This window comes from Ambystoma mexicanum, chromosome 5p (assembly GCF_040938575.1).
Source record: "Ambystoma mexicanum isolate Mex_15411 chromosome 5p, UKY_AmexF1_1, whole genome shotgun sequence".
Lineage (NCBI taxonomy): Eukaryota > Metazoa > Chordata > Amphibia > Caudata > Ambystomatidae > Ambystoma > Ambystoma mexicanum.
In genome coordinates this window covers 274,204,400-274,224,725 of record NC_090930.1, presented here as the reverse complement: position 1 = coordinate 274,224,725, position 20,326 = coordinate 274,204,400, and the positions used below count along the sequence as shown (strand labels likewise).

The 20,326-nt window shown below is 45.8% G+C and overlaps 1 protein-coding gene across 1 annotated transcript in view; it reads left to right on the top strand.

Moving 5' to 3' along the window:
- The window catches only part of LOC138480898 (putative defense protein Hdd11-like), a 144,088-nt gene extending 125,522 nt beyond the window's left edge, over window positions 1–18,566 (top strand). Inside the window, exons 4-5 of the mRNA XM_069612692.1 lie at window positions 8,214–8,278; window positions 17,227–18,566. Coding sequence (XP_069468793.1) covers window positions 8,214–8,278; window positions 17,227–17,351 — 190 coding nt within the window. The 3' untranslated portion in view covers window positions 17,352–18,566. The remainder of the gene's footprint in view (window positions 1–8,213; window positions 8,279–17,226) is intronic.
- Window positions 18,567–20,326: the final 1,760 nt, after the last annotated feature.

Here is a 20,326-nt window from a genome sequence, read left to right as displayed (position 1 = left end):
ACGGGCGAGCAGTGCCAAATAATGTTAAGAAGAAAAGAATGACTCCTTGTGGCACAATGCAGGTGATGGTTGTGATGCTGGAAATGCATTGGAGGGACAGGGCCTCCCTGTCCTTGTCCTGTAGTCCTTTTTCATTGTGTTCTGTATTGTTTCTGCACAGGAGTCCATGTGGGACTCCTGGTAGTGCAGCTCTTCCTGTTTTTGGTTTGGTGTACAGCCCCATGAGATACCCTTATGGCACCCATGGGTGGGGGTACAACTCTGTGCCGCTAGTGTATGATTTTGGGCACCTGTGGGTGGCCCGCAGAGCAGGGTATGGGCTGGTGGCAGCTCCATGCTGAATTTGACAGGTGCTCTGAGTATCCTCCATCGTGGGATACCCAGGCCCTGCCATTGGAATCAGTTGATTCCTGAGGGGACCCTCGACGCGTGAGGCGTAAGCAGGAGAATTTGCAGGAGGGATTGAACCCTAGGACCACGGTTACTTAATTCGACTAAAAAATATTTCCCGGAAGGGGGACTTCAACTTTAATAAGCAAGGCAGCCCGGATTTGAAAAAGGCGCTAGTTACACGCCGAAACACGTGTCATCCATTAAGGGCGGAACATACACTGAATAAATTAAGAAATATTCTTATGAAGAAATTTGGCTCTGTGAGTTTATGTCACCACATAAGGAAATTGGCGCAAAGAGGTGTAGGCATAAACAAACTTTTTTCTCACTGATGGAAAACAAGATGGCCCCTGTGGCCTCTTGCTTTCTATTGCCTGTTACCTTGTTTTCCCAAAGTCCTGGGATGCCCTGACTCTGTCCCTTCCCCCTGACTGGCTGTTGGGTGGAAGTTCCGTATATGGTGTTGTTGTGAAGTCCAGTCTAGACTGGCTGGAGTCTTCCCAGTGACTGTATGTTGTGGGTACACCCTGTGGGTGGGACCTGGGTGAATGGAGTGTGTGACCAATATGCACTTCTTGTTGTGGCTGTCTGGTTTCTGGCATGAGAGACAAAGACTGAGACAGCCCTGCCCGAAACTGGCCTTAATGCAGTGTGTAGTGTTGAATGGCTGGGTACTTGTCCCAATCCACATTCCTTGTTGTGAGTGTCTGAGAGGGAGGAGGATGGCCTGAATGCACTGTTTGTCTGATTGGCTGATTGACTGCATGAATGCCCTTCTGTATGATTGGCTGCTGAGAGTGACCCAGCAGTGTGGATGAGAGACAGAATAGTATATCTGGGGACCTCTCACCGCTGGAAATTGTTCAGAAGCTGTGTGTACATTTGAAGAGTAACTGGAACTGCTGATCCTCGATGCCCAGCTGGAAGAATAAGACTTGCTGTTGCATTTGTTTCGACCTGATCTGAAAGCTGCCGAATTCGTCGAAGACTGATCCGAGAGAGGACCTGGTAAGGCACCCTCTTCCCGTGCTCCGAGGGACCATCGAGCACCGCTAACCTTCGCCGAAGCTCCCTGGAAGTCAGACCCTCGAAAGGCTGCCGACCGGAGACGGGACCGCCGAGGAGAACGGAGTGAAGCACCCGGACATCGCCGCCGTCGAAGTCCATTGCCGACGACCAGGGTTCGCAGGTTTGTGTAACCGCTGGAGGCCCATCGAAGTTGTGTTGCCCCAGAAGAGGGGACCGCTTGACGCCATGCCGCCGACGATCGGAACCGCCCGCTCCTTTGCCTAAGTACTGAATCGAAGGACTCCCTTGTCTGCCCCGACGACCGCTTTATCCCGCCGGAGAAAGTCGAGGACGCAGACGCGCCGAGGAGAATCCGCCGGTGGGTTTCCCGCCACCTGAAGGCCACAAAGACTCTGACGACTCGACGCCCTTGCTGGGCCACAGTTCTTCAGAAACTATTTGCGGTCCTGAACAATCAATCACCGAGGTGCCCCGCACACCTCATCCTGGCAGGACGTCGCCGAAGAGCACTGCCTGGATCGACACTGTGGTCTCGGCACCCTTGAACTTCTCATCAACACCGTTGACGCCAAGTTCGCCCTCTTCGACGCCTCTCGACGATCCGTGGCTCCTGCTTTAAAGGGAGTCACACAAGAAGGATCCATCAACCTTTCTTCGAAGAACTCTGCTCCACCAGGTACATTGGGGGGTTAAAAACATTATAGGATAAAGTAAGACTTATTGATCAATATATGGACTGGGCTTGTGCTATATCTTTATTTTACAGGTTGCCCAGGTGTGGGGGATCTCCACACAGAACTGTGCTTAACGGTAGAGGCCAGTAATCTGTCTATTGTTTCAACCATCTTGCTTTTCCTCCTTTCTCTACTGCTGGTTTCCTTGTTATTGATCTGTGTGACATGCTGACAGTATAGTTGATGCACTTTAATGAGATCTGATAATATTGGTGGTGCCACTTTAGAATTGTATATATTTGCCATTGTTGATTTCTGAGTACAAAGTGTGTTATTGTGATAGTGTACATACCTTTGAATATTAATTATATAAAGACTGTGTTTTCAGTAATACAGTGTGTGGACATTCCTTTGTGGGGGCTTGGGGACTACACTGTACTTAAGAACCAGCCTGCATCACCTCCTGAGAAGCTAGGCCTTGATTGCTCGTCCATTGCTACCTTATAGAGAGTCTTGGCTGGGGTCCTCTGTGCCTCTCCTCTACCATATAGAGAGCAGAAGTACAGACACCCCCCACCGGTATCTTTACAATGGTCTTGTTTGCCGGTAGCGAGGGGAACTCTCCTGACTTGTTGGGGCTTGTTAGGGAGGGAGGTGGGACGAAATATTTGGCAAAGTGATTGATCAAACCTGTAGGGGTCAATAGAGTCAAAAGCTGCTGATAGGCCCAGCAGTATCAGTGTGCTTGACTCTCCTTGGTCTCTAGTCATAGGTGGTTTTCCTTTGATGTTCAGAGGGGTTGTCTAGATTCCTCTCCAAAGTCAGATAGTCGACCTTGAAGTTGTAAGTAGGTCATTTGGCATGCCCTCTGCTCTAGTTGGCCTCCCAGAGCTCAGTAATATCTCTCCTATACTGACCTCTGACTGCCAACTCTTGTGGAACTTTCAGAACCCATTAGAGTGCCAGATCATCTCTTCATCCACGGGCAGATGCTTGTGTCTCTTTCTTCTCCTGTGCCCCCCAACGATGTGGCCAGCCCTGTAGTATCAGACAGAGGCACTTTAGCTTTGACTGCCTCCTGCATTCTGCATCAGGCAGTAGTCAGTGGCCTGGGGTCTTCTTGAATCCATTGTCACGCATGAATCTGGGAGGTCATTGTTGAGGAAAAACTCCAAAGCCGACCTGGGACACAAACAACCAAATAGCTTTGGGAGACAGGTCTGCTTTCAGGGACCTTTCCTCTGGCTCCTAATGTGCTCCAACCCATTCTGTATATACTGTTTCAGGCCTTCACTTTCATCATCTATGATATCTTGAGCAACTTCACCTGAGTGATGAAATGACTACTCTGCATTTATAGCACAGGAGAGAGCTATAGCTTCTAAGCCTTATTCCCCGCCGAGCATTGCTAGCACACATGGGATCCGGCCAGGAAGGCAAAAACAGGCCTCTAAATTCTATGTATGCCTCATTCTACTCTTAAGGCAGCGTGGGAGCAAGGATAGACAATACTCTTTGGGATGTGTTAGCCCGTATTGAAGCATCCAAACAACAATAGCACAATATTACCACCATAAAATGAGTGCCTCAAACACTAAACAATCCCACCCCAGTAGAAAAACAAGAAGAAATGCACAAATGTATAATGATTACTCTCATAATGTCTTTTTAGAGTAGATAATGGTCTCCCAACTTTGTTTAGGGTCAGGGCAGAGAGGAAGCTGTTTTAGGGGCCTCTAGTTTATTCACAAATCTACATTAGTCTTTTGCAGGGGTTTCATATTGGTCTTTTTAGGGCTTTTTCAATGGTGCCAGTTGAGGTTCAGAGCGGTGAGTGGCTCAACTAGATTCAAGAACCGGTGCGTGTAGTGCTGGGCATGGGAATGTCGAGGAGCTCAGCAATGTCCATTTGCAGGTGGCAGTGACTTGACTGGTCTCGAGGATAGCTCAGGGGCAACACGTTTGTCTTGGAAGCAAGAAAATGCATAGCAACACAGATACGAATCCTGGGCTCACGCGTAGAAACTGGTCCCTGGTATTAAGCGTGTTATAAAAGAATAATTATTATTATTATAACTGGTTGTTGGAAGGTGAATAAGTAGTGAATTCGGCACATTGGTCTCAAAAGCACAGAGTCAGCTGTGAGTAGCTTCATCTTCACGGCCCGATTCGAATCTCTGGCCGGCTCAAACTGGCAAATTGTAGCTTGAAGCACAGGTGATCGGACAGTCTGCTTGCATCAGCAGCTCGATATAGTTGGCTCAATCAGCTCGAATCAGGAAATGCTGGATTCTGCAACCAATATTGCCAGAGCACATATGGCTTGAAGCATGCTTTGAGTCCTTTCACTAGGCTCCTTGAAGAGAAATTATGCGTGCCATGCTTTTCCCAGTCCAGAGAAATACATCAGAAATGTTTGCTTGGTCTTGGCCACAGTCCTGGGTAGTCCTTCCTGGGACCAGCAGTCTTCAGAAAGATCCAAGCATTCCTCCCAGCAGTCATTTCACTTGTCCCCAGAAATGGTTAGAGATAGAGGTGCCAGCTCTCCTGAAAATTCTGTCTTCAAGATATACAAAGTGATTTTGAGCAGCTGTATCTCCAACAAGAGTTCTCTCTGCATCCTTCTTCTATTGTAAGATGAGTTGAAACGATGTTTCACCAAATTGGGGGTTCACACCCACCTATAGTTAAATCCTAATAGACGATTGGCCCTTATACGAGCATTCTGTGAAAGGCCAATCCATGTCGCTGTTACAGATTTTCCCTCCTCTGCTGTGCCATATGCAGAGATCTTGCTTTGCAGGAACTCGGATGTGGGGGGATAAGAAGAAAGTGAGGTGCAGGAAAACCTGGATTGAACAAAGTTGTCTTCCTTTAGGTTTCTGGCCTCTTGACTTCCCTGGTCCTCCCCTCCCCACTGTGTCCCGGATCAAATGGGCCTGATGCAGCAAGCCTATCCACCCGGGTGAGGTGTCGGAATCCGCCCTAAGAGTACAATAATGTTCCAGGGTGGAACTAGGCCCATGTGTTATGAGAGCACCTTCTAAGGCAGAAGCCTTCAGCCGATGTCCCTTTTGGCTGAAGTGGATAGGAAAGGTGGGAGGCAAAATGTTTGTCAGCAAATATGTTTTTTTGCTGTGTAATTAAATTCCTTCATGAATCACTATGGGGCTCATTACGGGTCCGGCAGTAACCGCGCCGGTAAAACCGGCAGGTAGCTGCTGGACCCGTAAACAGTTACCGCCACCTAGCTTCACGGTACCACCGGGACATTACAAGTCGCGGCGGACCGGGAGCTAGGTGCCGGTAATATGTTGTTTCCCATTCCCAAAGGACTCTATGGGAATGGGGACCACAAACACTGGCACTGGTAATAACAGTGCCAGTGCTTCCGAGGAAGTCTGTTGGCAGGTGCCGGTCCGCCCGGCAAGTCAGACCTGCCAGGCGGGATGGCACCTGCCCACCAGACTTGTACTTTGCCGGTACAGCACCGTTGCTTCCGGACCGGCAACGTTGTAATGAGCCCCAATATCTCTCTTTTGATAAGATACCGTTTTCTCTTTACTTTAACACTGTCCCTAGCTTTAGAAATTGATCACATGAATAGAAAAATAAAATCGGTCTGCTGTTTAAGGAAGTAAACAAGCATTTCTGTAAAACCCTTGTTAGCAAAGCTCACCCTGCACAGGGGGAATGTGCATTGATGAGAGTGTCAATAAAGGTAATGCCAAGTAATTCCCCGCCTTCAGTGGAGTTCAACGGTATCAAGTGAAAATGTTGCCAGCAAATGTACTCAGTGAAAGCAATGTGGTGAAAATACGCCCGTGGTCATGAAATGCAGCTAAAAAGTAGCCAACATTGTGCTGCTAGGGTAATTGTTAGGGTTAAGGAAGGTGCAGGCTTGTGATTTCCTGGTTTAGGGCTATGGTAGGGGTTAGGGTGAGGCTAGGGGTTAGTGTTAGGGTAAATATTTTGGTTAGAATTAGGGTAAGTGTTAGCATCAGGGTAGTTGCTGCACGGCTGGTGAGATTGTGGTTTGGTTAGTTGTTAGGGTGGTTTAAGTGTCAGGGTAAGTGTTACGGTAGGGGTGATGGTAAGGCTAATAGAGTAATGGTCTGGGTAAGTGTTAAAGAAAGATATAAGGAAGTTGGGGATTGCTAGTGATGTTGGGTTAGTATAGGGGTTAGGATCAGCCTAGTGGTTTGAGCAAAGTGTTAGAGTTGCAGTTAGGGTATGGTTACGGTTAGGATTAGAGGAAGGGTTACCGGGATATTGCAGGTGCCGGCAATAGCGGTTATGCCCCATAGGACTCCATGGGGGTAATTGCTGGTATTACGGTGCCGGTAATACCGACTGTTCTTTGCCAGTGGGGGCCTGATTTGCATACAGCTCTTGGCTGGAGGGAAATCAGTCAACCCCCAGGGCAAACCTGTAGTAGCACCACCAACTTATAATGAGGCCACAAATGTTGTTGGTGCACCTTTAAAGGCAGAAGCCTACAGCTGATGCCACTTTCATCTGTAGGCCAAAGTGGAAAGCCGAAGTGGGGGTTTACGCATTGTCCTCAAATTCGTTTTTTGGCTGATTTAAAAAGATAAAGTTGTTCTTGACTTAAGCACTGTCGCTAGCTTAAGAGGGACAGCAGCTCTGGCACCATATTCATGAAGTTACCAATTAACAATTACAGTTTGTTTATTTATCTTTATATGGATTCCCATTTTATTCCAAAAAAGTCCATTGCAAACTTTGGACTAACTTCGTTTTAAGCTCTGGCAGCAATATCTTTTTAGGGCACCTTCCTGGTGTGGCCAATTTCCAGTCTACTTCCACTTCTGGAACAGATTTGCTTTCCACTTTATTAGTTAACAATCGGCAGAGGGACCTTTTAAAAGTGTAGCCCCACTGCTGGCAAAACGAATTTAGCTTTAGCAGACTGTAGATTCGCAACATACTTTCCCTCATCCTAATGCCAAGTAATTCTCTGCCTACAGCAGTTTTTCAGCAGTTATGAAGGTGCTGTGCAAAAGGCCTGGTTATAACTCAGGATGCCTAGCAGTTGGGGACATCTGTTGACTTAAATGCCAGGGTTAGCGGTAGTACCAACATGCATCCTCTGAAACCCCTCCCTTGATTGCACTGAAGGAAATTACATCACATACCCTTTGATCCTAATACCAGGATATTGCACCGTGGTAAAACTGATGCCTTTTGGAAGTGGACTTGGTTGTTGCTCTGCATGGTAACATTGACCTTTTGGGATGCGTTCTCAAAGGGTAATTTCCTTAAGTTAGACTTTTATCTGAAGCGCTGTGTTCTGTCCATCTTGATCTTTGAATAGATATCCTTTCAAGTTTAAATGTTGTGTGTCTTTGTCGCTTCTACATGTCGCTGTCTGAGAGGACACTCTCCTGTCACTTATGCTGTTCCTTTTGGGAGTTTCTGTATTTCCCATATATCTTAGAACATACAGTTCAGATGCACAGTGCTTGCTTGTGGCGTGCGCCTAAAAGAATGTACAGGGTTCGTCATGGCAAAGCCAATTTCATACACATTATCCCGGCCTGTGTGACGTGTTGACACTAGAAACACTTATATCTCTACATACAATATCTTATTTAGCTTCCAACTTTGCCAGCTTGTAAGGCAGATTTCTAATAAACACTGTCGGGATCTAAGGTATTCTCTGATTCTAAATTAAGTGAAGGGCTTTTTTTGTCATAGTTTCCATTGGTCATGCCACACTTTGATATGCATGCAGTGTTACAAAGGAAAGTTGATATTGCTGTTAGCCAAGGTGTATGTAATATTTCAAAACATGTATGGACTTTAATATTTAGTGTGGTGTGTGAGGCAGGAAGTGCAATGGATTTGGTGCAATTAAATGACACGTGACTGCAACATTTACAGTGCTTTGCTTTTAAAGTGCTCTCACAATGCAATCGCTGAGCTAGTTTAATCTGTCTTGGCCCATCGTTCTGCAATCTCATTGACTAGCCTTCAGTGTTCTAGTGGTACCATGCTCAAGCTCGGGTTAGCAGCTGGTACCATACTTGAGGTCCAGGGTAACACTCCAATGAATGCCAGCTGACAGCTGATGCTCTGTTTGTTCCTTTTCAGGGCGACCATTGCACAGGCTCGTGCTATATACTGGCTTAACGTTCAATCTGCAGTTCTCTGGAAAGGTGAGCTCATTTATGAATGTATTGTTCCATTGTAAAGAAGAGTAAACATGGGGGCGCATCTCACAGTGTAACAGTATGTTTCTTGCAGGACCCTCGAGACTGTTCCCAAGTACCAGCTGCTGGCTTTTCGCCGGTGCTTGGGGTGGTAAGATGCAGGCCCCCATTTACTCAGTGTCTTTTTGCTTCCGAATAATGCTGCAATTGTCCTATTGTATTGGTATTTATAAAGTGCAAACCATCGCCGACGGGCCTCTACCATTTCTCTCCCCCCTATTCATACCTCTCATTACCTGTGCTCTTTCTGACTTTCATATGCACTTATTACTCCATTTGACCAACAATATCCTCACACATTTACACCTTTCTGTCCCTGTCCTCATTCTCATCCTTGTATCACCTCTGAAATGCAGAACCTATAAACAAACAAGGGCCGTCACCTACGATGCTAGCAGGAATTACGGCCCCCTACCTTACTCGTAGTCTATAGAAATTCCCCTGCTGCCCTCACCACTGCAGTGGACCCTCCCAAATCCTCCTACTCTACAAACCCAAACTCCTCCCTTTGCAATCAACCCTACAAACATGTGTCTATCCTCCAAGAGTTTCTTGCACCTTCCAAGCCAATATCCATCACCTCCTCTCTTTCAGCTAATGACTTTGCTCACTACCTTTCCTCTAAAATCTCTTCACATTATGACTCCTCTCTCCCCAATCATCCTTCTGTCCACCACCTCTCCTCCCTACCTCTTCTAATCTTGATTACTTCTCCCCTACCTCTCCTATTAAATTAGCAGACATCCTTCATAGAGCCAACGCATCTTGGGATTGTATCGACCCTTTTGCTCCCCAAATGGTCAAAGACTTGGTCTGACTTGCTTGCCCTTATCTCTCTCAGCACTTAAACTTCTCTCTCTCTGCTGGGCTGTTCGCTGCCTCCTTGAAATGTGCAACTGTCTTACCCCTATTGAAGAAACCATCTGCTGGCCCAGACATTCCACCAAATTATTGTCCAGTTTCCCTTCTTTGCCATTATTCAAAGGTCCTTGAGCGAGTGCTTTTTAACCGGATCACTAACTATCTTGAGGATAATGGCCTTGGAGATCCACTTCAATCGGGCTTGCATAGTAACACTCCTCCGAGACTGCACCCATGCATGTCTCCATTTTTCTCTCTGATGCTCACTACTCCAAACTCTCTTCTTTACTGTTCCGTTTGTACCTCTCTGCCACTTTTGACACTGTCGACCACTCCTCTCTCCTCCTCACTCTCCAGGACCTTGGGATTCACAAATCTGCTCTTGTTTGAATCACCTCTTACCTGGAAGTTTGATCCTTTGAAATCTCCTGGAACTTACAAACCTTTGACCCCACCACTCTCCCGGTCTGTGTCCATCGAGGACCTGTCCTTGGACCTCTGCTCTTCACCCTTTATACCTCTACCATAGGAAGACATATCTTGTCCTTTGGCTTTCACTGTTACCTTTTTGCTGATGAGTACAATTTCTTCCTCCTTTCCATCCTTCACCCAAACCATCTCAGAATGTGTAAGGACTGTCTATTTGTAATTTGTCACTAGCTGGCCGTCTGCCACCTCATGCTGAACTCTGAACAAATGGAGGACTTATTTCTCGCAGCTTCCAATGTCATCCTTGCCCTCCTATCTCCTTACTTCCTGACCTTCTTGCTCTGTTGCCCAAGGCTCACAATCTTGGTGTCCTCTTTGATAGCGAACTTCGACTGCAACAAGTAATCACTACCACTGTCACTGCTACCTGTATTAACCTCCTTGACATTCCAAAAAATGGATCCCTTTCTTACTAACCAGTCTAAAAAAACTCTAATCTCTGTCCTAATGCTTAGCAAACTTACCTATTGTTCAAGTGTACTCCTTGGCCTTATTCTCTTCTCCTTCCGCCCTTGGACAAAGTAATCAACTTTGTTACCCTCACTCTCTACAACCTACCCAAATCCTCCCCTATTTCTACCTACCAACAATATACTTGTTGGCTCTCCATGAATGCCCTTTCCCTTTTCAAGTTCCTTTTCCTAGTATTCAAAGCTATCAAAGGTTTTACTCCTCACTATCTGTTGGAATTGTATCTCTGTTTTCTCACCATTTTGATCCCTCTGATCCTCCTGTGCACTCAACCTCACTGTCACATGCCCTCCCTGTGGTTCCTGTTGCTTCCACTCTCTCTCTCTCTCTACTCACGCTGCTTCACTGGAACCCGCAGCCCATCCGAATCAAAACCAGCCCAATTATGGATCCCATCAAAACCTCACTTATTTGCTAAAGAGAGAGCTTCCCCTGCCCTCTCCCCCATTTTCCCCTGCGTGACCCCACCACTCCCTCTAACAATGCTTAATGATGTAATTTGGCATATTTGCATAGTACTCTTTAGTTTAGAACTCTTGCCCCTTTTAGGTAATGTTACCATTGAAAGTCACCTGTTATCTTAGATAAATTGTTCTGTTTTCTTTTGTTCGTGATAAATGTCCCACTTCTTTTACACCCTCATAAACTGGCTCCCCACTTGTTCTTATCTTTGTGCTATTCTACAGGCACCCTTTGTGGGAATGCCCTTGCCCTTTGTAAATGTGTTATGATAAGTCAATAAGACTGATTTTCATAATTAACCCTGGGGGTGGATTCTGAGATGCCAACCTATTATGGGGAATAGTAAAGATACTGATGTCTAGCCAAACCCAATGAACGTTTGGTAGCAGAGCAGTAAGGCTTAGACTCAGGAGTGGTCTAAGGCAACAATTAGACACACACAGAGCTCACCAATACTTCAAGTGAGGCAGAAGATGTACACAAATATACAATTATTTATTTGGCCTCTGAATATACATCAAGCAACGCAAACCCCAGGTAAGTATAGTCACACAACTACTATTATACAGATATATGCATTTACACTTTACACTGGAAACCGTTATGCAATAGTTAGTCAATGTTAAGAGCAACACTTTAAATAACTTTGGATGGTAAGGTAAGTGAGAAACAGAGCAACTAGAAATGTAGGGCCAGTTAGAAACAAGTCAGTACATTGGTAATATGTCCAGCTTGCTGAGGATTGAGGTCTAGTGCCCAAAAGGTTTAAGTTCTACAGTGTGTACTTCTCAGGTAGAATTACTACTGGATTAAACGGGAGTTGTCAAATCCAACGGTTGTGAGTAAATGCTCCAGAAGGTGAATAAAAAGTTACGTGAAGTTCCTCCTACAATCCCACCACTCCAGGGATGACCCAGGGGTTGATCCTTGACTAGACCACCTCCGACCTTAGTCAGGCAAAGGTGAGCTAGGGTTAGGACTTTACACCCATGCAGCCCTTTGCGCGGTATAGGAATAGGTATGTAAACTCACCCCCTTACTCCGATACCTTCCGCAACAACTTCAGGGGTTTCTGAATTATTTGGGCCCACTTACTGCTAGGCTTTGTCTGGTCGGGAAAGACCCAGGTGCAGCTAGTACAGAGGTCACTTTCAGTGTCTGGTTTGGGCCTGGTTAGTCTGTGGCTCCAGGCTATGATTAGACAGTTCTGGAGAATGGACAGCTAGACACCCTTGCCATGACAAGATGAAGACCTCCACAGATTGGGCAACCTCAGTGGATCTTGTGATGCAAATGATGGAGCAGGCCCTGCACAGCTTCTTTTTGGTCAGGAAGGCTGAAACTGCAGGATCCGCAGAGGTCCAATGATGCACTTGGAACAGTGATGGCTGCAGCAAGGTAGCCCAGGAAAGTGATGGCCAGTACACCAGGTGGTCCAGGGACACTTTAGAAGGCTTAGCAGGCATTCATCCTTGACCACGGCTCGGGCCAGGTTGTCCCCAACAGTCCAGGGGCCAAAGCACTGATGAAGGCCTTCTTGAGATCAGGGCTGAGGAGCAGGGCTTCACCGGGACCTGACTGGTCAGCTGCAACGGTCGTCCTCGGGTCGTCAGCAAGCCACACTTCTTCATAGGGGTCTTGGCTCCAACAATAACCTGTCGATAGGATGCATGAGTCCTCCTTTCATCCACAATTTGGACTGGCGTTAAACCCAAGCTCAACACTGGTAGGGATCTGCACCATTCAAACTGGCAGGGAATGTCTAATCATTGACAGCCTCTGGCCAGCACATCTGCACAGCAATAGACACTCTTGACTTGGATGCGAACTGGGTCCAGGCAGACCTAGCCCCCACTTCCGGCCACACACATACCACCACTTTGCCCCGGAAAGCAGAGGCTTTGCCTGTGAAAGGGCTGCGCATATATGGCAGTTCCTGGAAAGAGGGCAGGAAGAAGGCCATGGCATAAAATGGACAAAGGACAGGTGAACATTTAGTGGTATGGCCATTTCAGTGTATATGGTATTCTGAATTGCATTATGCAGCAAAATTCAATTTAAAAAAATATATTGTAAAAAATATATCCACTGCCACCAGCCCATCCTGGACACATTGTGACCTCAACAACAATATTGCAACAGAAAAACGTTGTAAAAGGTTTATTTCACCATGACTGCTACATAGGAAGTGACCGAGGAACCAGCGTTGTCGCTCCTGAATGTGCAGCTTACTATCTGCAACACAAACTCTGCTGCCCTTCTGCCACTTTCATCTGCTGCCTATGCTTCTGTTCCCATGGGTCTGAGGGCTCCTTCTTGTCCATTTCGCTGCCCCAGCCACTGGTTACATTGCCTGGCCCTGCACCCCTGGATGAACTGAACAATCACGTGACTGTCACATGACCGCTACATAGGAGTGAGGGGTCTCCTCATTCGCCGTCCTGTCACTATTTCATGGGGCGTAAGATGGTGGTCAGAGCCTGGCTGATTTCTCAATGCATACAGCGCAAAAGGCAAGCAATGTAACCATCTGTTCTTCAATGTAAGCTTCAATTTAGCTATCCTTTCTCTAAGCAGGTTGTTGAGTCTCTCACAGACCCCATTGACTTGTGGCTGATAAGCCGATGAGAACTTGTGCTTATACTAAGCAACAAGCTTATTTACTCAAAGACTTCGTTGACAAAATGAGGGCCATTATCTGATCTTAATACTTCACATATTCCCCATCTAGGAAACACCTCTCATACTAAAAGCTTTGCTGTGCTGGTGGAATCTGGATGCGTACACAGACCAGCTTCAATCCATCTTGAAAAGGGACATACCACCACTATCATATATATTCATCCATTACAGACCTGCAGCATATCGACATAGTCAATGTGTAGATGCTGAAAAGGACCATTGGGTTGCGGGATAACTCCTCTAACTGTATAAAGCGTGTGCCCAGCACAAATCTTTTGACATACGATGCAGTTTACTACATAAAATGCAACGTGTTCCAACAGGTTTGGAACAAACTAGTCCTCAGCAATAGCTGCTGTGAGGCTTTCTCTAGTGACATGTGCAGGGTAGTGCAGCTCTTCGAACGCCACCCTTAATAAGGCTACAGGCATCACAGGTTTACCAGTGCTTTCCTGTTGCCACAATGTTTCAGAAGGAGTTAAAGAACACCCCCTCCCTGTCCACAGATCTTTCTCATACTGTGGTGCTTCCTCTTGAATTTTCATCTCTTGCGTTTTAGACAAACTCTTAAAACTGTCATTCACACTCATCATCACCACCATTCTTTCATTCACATCAGGCGTATCAAAATTCTTTATAACTTCAGAACATGCAACTCATTTTGCTTCCGCCTCTGCGGCTTGATTTCCATGTGAGATAAAGTCTGCTCTCTTAGTCGCTCCTGAATGTGCAGCTTACCATCTGCAACACAAACTCTGCTGCCCTTCTGCCACTTTCATCTACTGCCTATGCTTCTGCTCCCATGGGTCTGAAGGGTTCCTTCTTGTCCATTTCGCTGCCCCAGCCGCTGGTTAAATTGCCTGGCCCTGCCCTCCTGGATGAACTGAGCAGTCACGTGACTGTCACATGACGGCTACATAGGAAGTGCCCTGGACACCAGTGTTGTTGCTCCTGACTGTGCAGTTTACCATCTGCAGCACAAACACTTCTGCCGCTACCATCTGCTGCCTATGCTCCTGCTCCTCAGGGTCTGAAGGGCTCCTTCTTGACCGTTTCACCGATGCAGCCGCTGGGTACATTGCCCGGCCCTTCCTTTTACACCATCCGCACGTAACTTGGAAGTTACTTTTGATCCTTCTCACTTCACAACTTTTCTACTGCTCGTTCTTGCTGTTATGCACTTTTCAACACTATTCGTGCTTGCCCCCATCTCTCTTTTCATAATATGAAATTTCTCTTTTTTTCTCTTGTCTTTTCTCACATTGATTACTGCACCTTAACTGCCTGTCCTGACAGCTGACGGCTGCTAAAACATGTAGGGTGTTCCCTGCATTTGTCATCTGAGAGGGGACTGCCCCTATTACAATGCAAAAGCATCAGTCTGTTCAAAAAAGAATCTTGGATTAGCGTGCCATGAGAACAGTTGCCTGGCATAGGAAATCCTTCAAGCCCTGAAAGGCCTTCTTATGCTCCCCAATCCAAGTAACCCTTTTAGGTTTCTTGGGAGTTGTGAGTGCAATTAAAGGGACAGCTATGGTGCCATAGTTTGCCATGAAATTCCTGTAATACCCAGCAAGGCCTAGAAAAGCCGTCACCTGGGTTTGGGTGATATGGGTCTTCCAGTCTTGTAAAACCTGTACTTTGCTGGGTGGAGGCTGAATCTTGCCCTCACCAGCCATGTACCCTAGGTAGGTCACTGAACCATGACCAACCTGGCATTTGGTGGCCGTTATGGTCAAGCGGGGCTGTCGAAGGGCCAGCAATACTATTGTAAGGTGTGTTTCCCAAGTGGGGCTAAAGACTGCAATGCCATCCGGGTGAGACATGCAGAATTCATCTAGCATATTCAGGACATGGTCAACCAACCCCTGAAAGGTAGCAGGTGCATTCCTTAAGCCAACAAACAGTGCTTTCCAAGAAACTAAATGCAAGGGGCGGAAGGGAAGTCCTGACTCATTAATGTAACAAAATATGTCATATCTGTCCCTCTTCCTTTGTAGAGGCTTTGGGAAATACTAGCGGAGATCACAATCAGATCCCAAAGTGGTCCAGGAGTACTTTTGTTTATGTGAACAATATTTGCACACACTATTGAGTCTGCACAAATGTAAAGGGGAAATACATCAATATCAAAAAGATACATTGAATTGCGAAATAAGCTTTGCTTTGGCCATCAATGTTGTTAAAAGTTCTTCTCTTTAGGCAGAGCAAGACCTCCCTGCGCGTCTTGCTATACCCAAACTGAAGCTATAAAGCAGACCTTAACAAGGCTGCGCACGTTGTTTTGCTGCTTAACCGCTCAGCAGGAACCAAATTGAAGGGATCCGTTTTAAGGCACCTATTAAGTAAAATCAGGTATTACACTCATTTGCAAAACAACTCTGGGATGGTTGTAAAAAGTAGTAGAACTATTGACATTAAAGAATACAAGTAGTGGTACTCAGTTCCTGTTGTTCCCGCTCACTTGGACCTCCTCTGTCCAGTAATGCGCAGTAATAAAATGTCCACATGACCATCACTCTGTGGACTGTGCAGGGTGGCTCTATTATCATATTAGGGAACTATCTTGCTGCTGTCAATTCCCTTCTTGTCTGAGGAAACAGACCGGAAGCTAATAGGCACTAATACAGTCAACTTCTTGCTCTGAAAATGTGCAATGAGCGCTACTGCCTCCCGGAGTATGTGTATACTACATATAGTGGGCCTTGCGTCAGTAATATTCTGCTTGGGTGCGCTACGCAGTGCTGTAGCTCCTATGCTGGAGAAAGGTGCACGGTTTTATAGTTTCCATTACAGCTAGTTTACCTCAGAGTTTATTACTCTGCTTCTTATCCTGTACAAGAGATTTGGGCCTCATTACGGGTCCAGTGGTGACCCTGTCCGTGCTACTGGTGGGTTGCTGTCAGACCCCTAAAGAATTACCGGTGCCACCGGCTAATCCAAGTCCGGTGGCCGGGAAGTCAGGCACCGGAAAATTTGTTAATCCCCATTCCCATAGTGTCCCATAGGACTCTATGGGAATGGGGACACTGAAGCACTGGCGCCGTTGTTAACAGTGCGGGTGTTTCCGTGACGGTTTGCCTGCCGTGACTGCTGTGCCCAGCAGGGTCAGCCTGTCTGGCACAGCGGCTCCGACAGGCAAACCCATAGTTTGCCGGTCCAGAAACAACGGTGCCGGTAAGCTTACCGGCACGGTTGTTTCTGGACCGGCCAACTCAGAATGAGGCTCAAAGACTTAATGGACGTTATATTTGCACAATATGGGTAAGGCCAGCAAATAACTAGTGCAGATGCTGGCATCGGCAGTAGAATTGGCTGTAGGGCTGGTATCCAGCCACTCTGTGGATCAGAGGTGGTTCACGAATGCATTTCCCATGTGTGCCTTTACAGCCTTGCAATGGGACTTCTTTGGTCTGGTCTTTGACTGATAAATCCATCCAGGTTCAGTGATGCCTCAACCAGACGTTTTAGATCAATATATTGCGAGTCTAAAGGTATCATGAAAAGAAAACAAATGTAGCATTTTTGAAATAATACCATATCATGAGTTGGGATTACTTGAGGTATTTGCATGTGGAACATAGAAGTATCTCCTATGGAAAATTAGTTATTTAGCCCAGTCAGTACTTTGTACCCTATAATGTAAATATCATGTGTGATCTCAACTCATAAAATAAGGTCATTTAAATACGGTTACCACAATACTCAAAATGAGGCCTCAAGCATGTGCTGCATCATGTATACTTAGTAATAAAACACATATGTGTAAGATGTCACATATGGAGCCAACCATCTCGAGGCACTAATTGCTTGAGCGCCACTGTCTGAAATTACATGTGAATATTATGCCTTTATGATGATCCCAGCTGCCTTGTTTGCTAGGTTTACAGTAAAGGCTGCAATGACCTGAGATCTTTTTTCCTAAACAGATGCAACAGCTACATGTCGTTCAGTCAATTCGGGCAGCTCAGGCCTTCAGACCATCACCTGGACATCAAGCGTTCTGCTGCTGCTGGCTGCACATCTGCTTCTCCTGTGTAAGGGCCTCCACTAGCCGCTGTAGTATGTACGGCCGCCAGAACATCACCTGGATATCAAGCGTTCTGCTGCTGCTGGCTGCACATCTGCTTCTCCTGTTTGGGGGCCTCCTCTAGCTGCTGTAGTATGCAGGGCCTTCAGTCCATCACCTGGACATCAAGCGTTCTGCTGCTGCTGGCTGCACATCTGCTTCTCCTGTGTAAGGGCCTCCACTAGCCGCTGTAGTATGCACGGCCTCCAGAACATCACCTGGATATCAAGCGTTCTGCTGCTGGCTGCACATCCGCTTCTCCTGTTTGGGGGCCTCCTCTAGCTGCTGTAGTATGCAGGGCCTTCAGTCCATCACCTGGACATCAAGCGTTCTGCTGCTGCTGGCTACACATCTGCTTCTCCTGTTTGGGGCCCTCCACTAGCTGCTGCTGTAGTATGCATGGCCTTCAGATCATCACCTGGACATCAGTCGTTCGGCTGCTGCTGGCTGCACATCTGCTTCTCCTGTTTGGGGGCCTCCACTAGCTGCTGTAGGTTGCAGGCCCTTCAGATCATCACCTGGACATCAAGCGTCCTGCTGCTGCCGGCTCTGTCCTTCACAGCTTGCTGTGTACTTTTTTGGGTGGAATTTCCCTCACTTCCCTGGGTGTCACTCTGTCCTCCACACTTCTTCTGCATTCCCCTTTTTGCCATTCAGCACCCGAACCCCACTTACCTCCCGAACCTTACATGCGCTCTGCAGGCCATTCCTCTTCTTGAAGGCCACGTGTCGTACTTCACCACCACTTCACCTCCCCCTATCACACTCCACTACCGCTTCTTCTTCATGGAAATGGAAAGGGGATTTGTTGGGATGGTTCTCATGTTATAGTATGCTATTGAGAATATGTCCATAACTCTAGTTTATGAAGAGCTGCACCGACCTTGCCATTTGCCATTTTCTGTTAGTCAAAATGCATCAGCCCCTTTTCCAGGATTGGTTCGGCTTTGAGAAGGAACCATTGGAAGAGGGGAAAATGGAGCCTCTATGCTGGACCACGAGTCAGTAATAACATAAAATTAAACATATTTTACTCATCTCGTTTGTGTTTAAAAGGCCACTCTCCAGTAGAATGTTTAGGTGTGCAAAAGAAAAAATAAATTGAAATACAAATTATTTGTCCAGGTCTGTCAATCAAGGATTGAAAGAGCCAAAATGAACGCATTTAAAATAAAAATAAAAACGGGCAATTCCATTTGATGACCATCGTTTTGGTAATGCTTCCAATATGGATCAGGTTCATTAGTGGTTAGACAGGGCGCTGTTCCTCTTATTTATCAAACAGACTATTACAAATTGCCAAGTTCTGAGTTATTGTGCCTCATTCCGAGATTGGAGGTAGTCATGGCGCTATTTGCGCCATGACTGCCTCCAATAACGGTACGGGCAATGCTCTCGTTCAATGGGGACTTACCTGTGTAGTCCGACCTTTGCGGGACCGGTAAGTCCCCATTGAAAAAACCATTCCCCATTCCCATTTTAGTCCCCATATGGCTCAATGGAAATGGGGAAGTAGCTAATAACGGTACCGCAATTTGCGCTACCGTTATTAGCTCTGAAGTCCCTTAGCGGGTCCCGTCCATAACGCCTGGTAAAACCAGGTGTTGAAGGAGGGACCCGCTAAGGGAACTCGTAGTAGGGCGGTAAAGGATTACCGGCACCGGTCTCCTTAACGGTGCCCGGTATCCCTTACCGCCCTACTGGTAATGAGGCCCATTGTCATTTTGTTAGCAGCAAAAGTGAAGGAAAGGTTTGCTATCTCTATCTGACCCCAAAGTGGTTAAGTAACATATTTATATTTACCTGATGAAACAGAGCCACCTCACTCGTAGTGGACAGCTCTGGGTAAACAGCCTTCAAGTACTTCTGTCCACACCTCACTTTTCACTGAGAGAAGATATGTTTGTCAAGAAGTTTCAATAGTTCCATCCAATTTCTGTGCTGAGATCATTAGCAAGGCTCACCTGGATTAACCCCATACCCAAATGCATTTATTTTCCGTCCATACTGGTGAAATGCCAGTTCACCTGTTACTAATGGTTTCCATTTAATTTATTTTTTGTTAGAAATTGATTTAGTTGTAATTACAACTTTTTCTGGTTGGTTACAGTGGCTTTTTCATGTCCTTTAACCGGCACATTGATCCGGTTGCATTTTAAATGTTTTTATTGGTGTCTAATGTTGGCTATTGGTTTATGGTTGTAGTTTGTATTTTTTTTAACTAATAGAACATCCACATTTTTACTGGACATTTATAATCCAATGTTCAAAAATAGTATGCATCAATTTTAATTTGATCAAAGCAAAAAGTGGTAAACTGATATGCATACATTTCAATGAAGAGGCAAGAACCCACTTGTGATGACAAGGAGTGCAATTTGAGGACCATTCTTTGGAGATTAGGGCAGGTTCTTTGAATTAGGGGTGGGCACAATATCTCACCAAAATGCAACCACCACAAAGTGTTGCCACTTTTCAATCCTAGGAAGAAAAAGCCATTTTCCATGGAAAGAGTTCTTCCTGTAGGTGGGCGTTTTTCTGGTCAAAGAAGATTTTCTTTCACTGGCTAGTGTCATGAAGTCATCCACAATATTTTACACTTCGGAATAAAGTTAATTACATTAAAATGAGAAAACTTTGTTAAACCTCTAAACGTATTTTTATAAAGTTTTGAAAAGTTTAATTGTTTGCTAAAAAAGTTTAATCAACTTTTAAACATTGATTTTATTTCTTAACATGTCATAAAGGTTATTTATTAGTTATTACAAAATGGGCACTTTACAATGAAACATACAGCTTTTTTAAAGTTAGACAAGACATTTGGGAGTTTTGAAAAGCTGAAATTGTTTGCTAAAACGTTTTAAATAACTTTGTTTACTTGTAGAAAGTTAGTGCAGGCTTAAAAGTAATTTATCAGGTTTGAGCAACCTATGTTTTTAAATAGTTATAAATGTAATGTA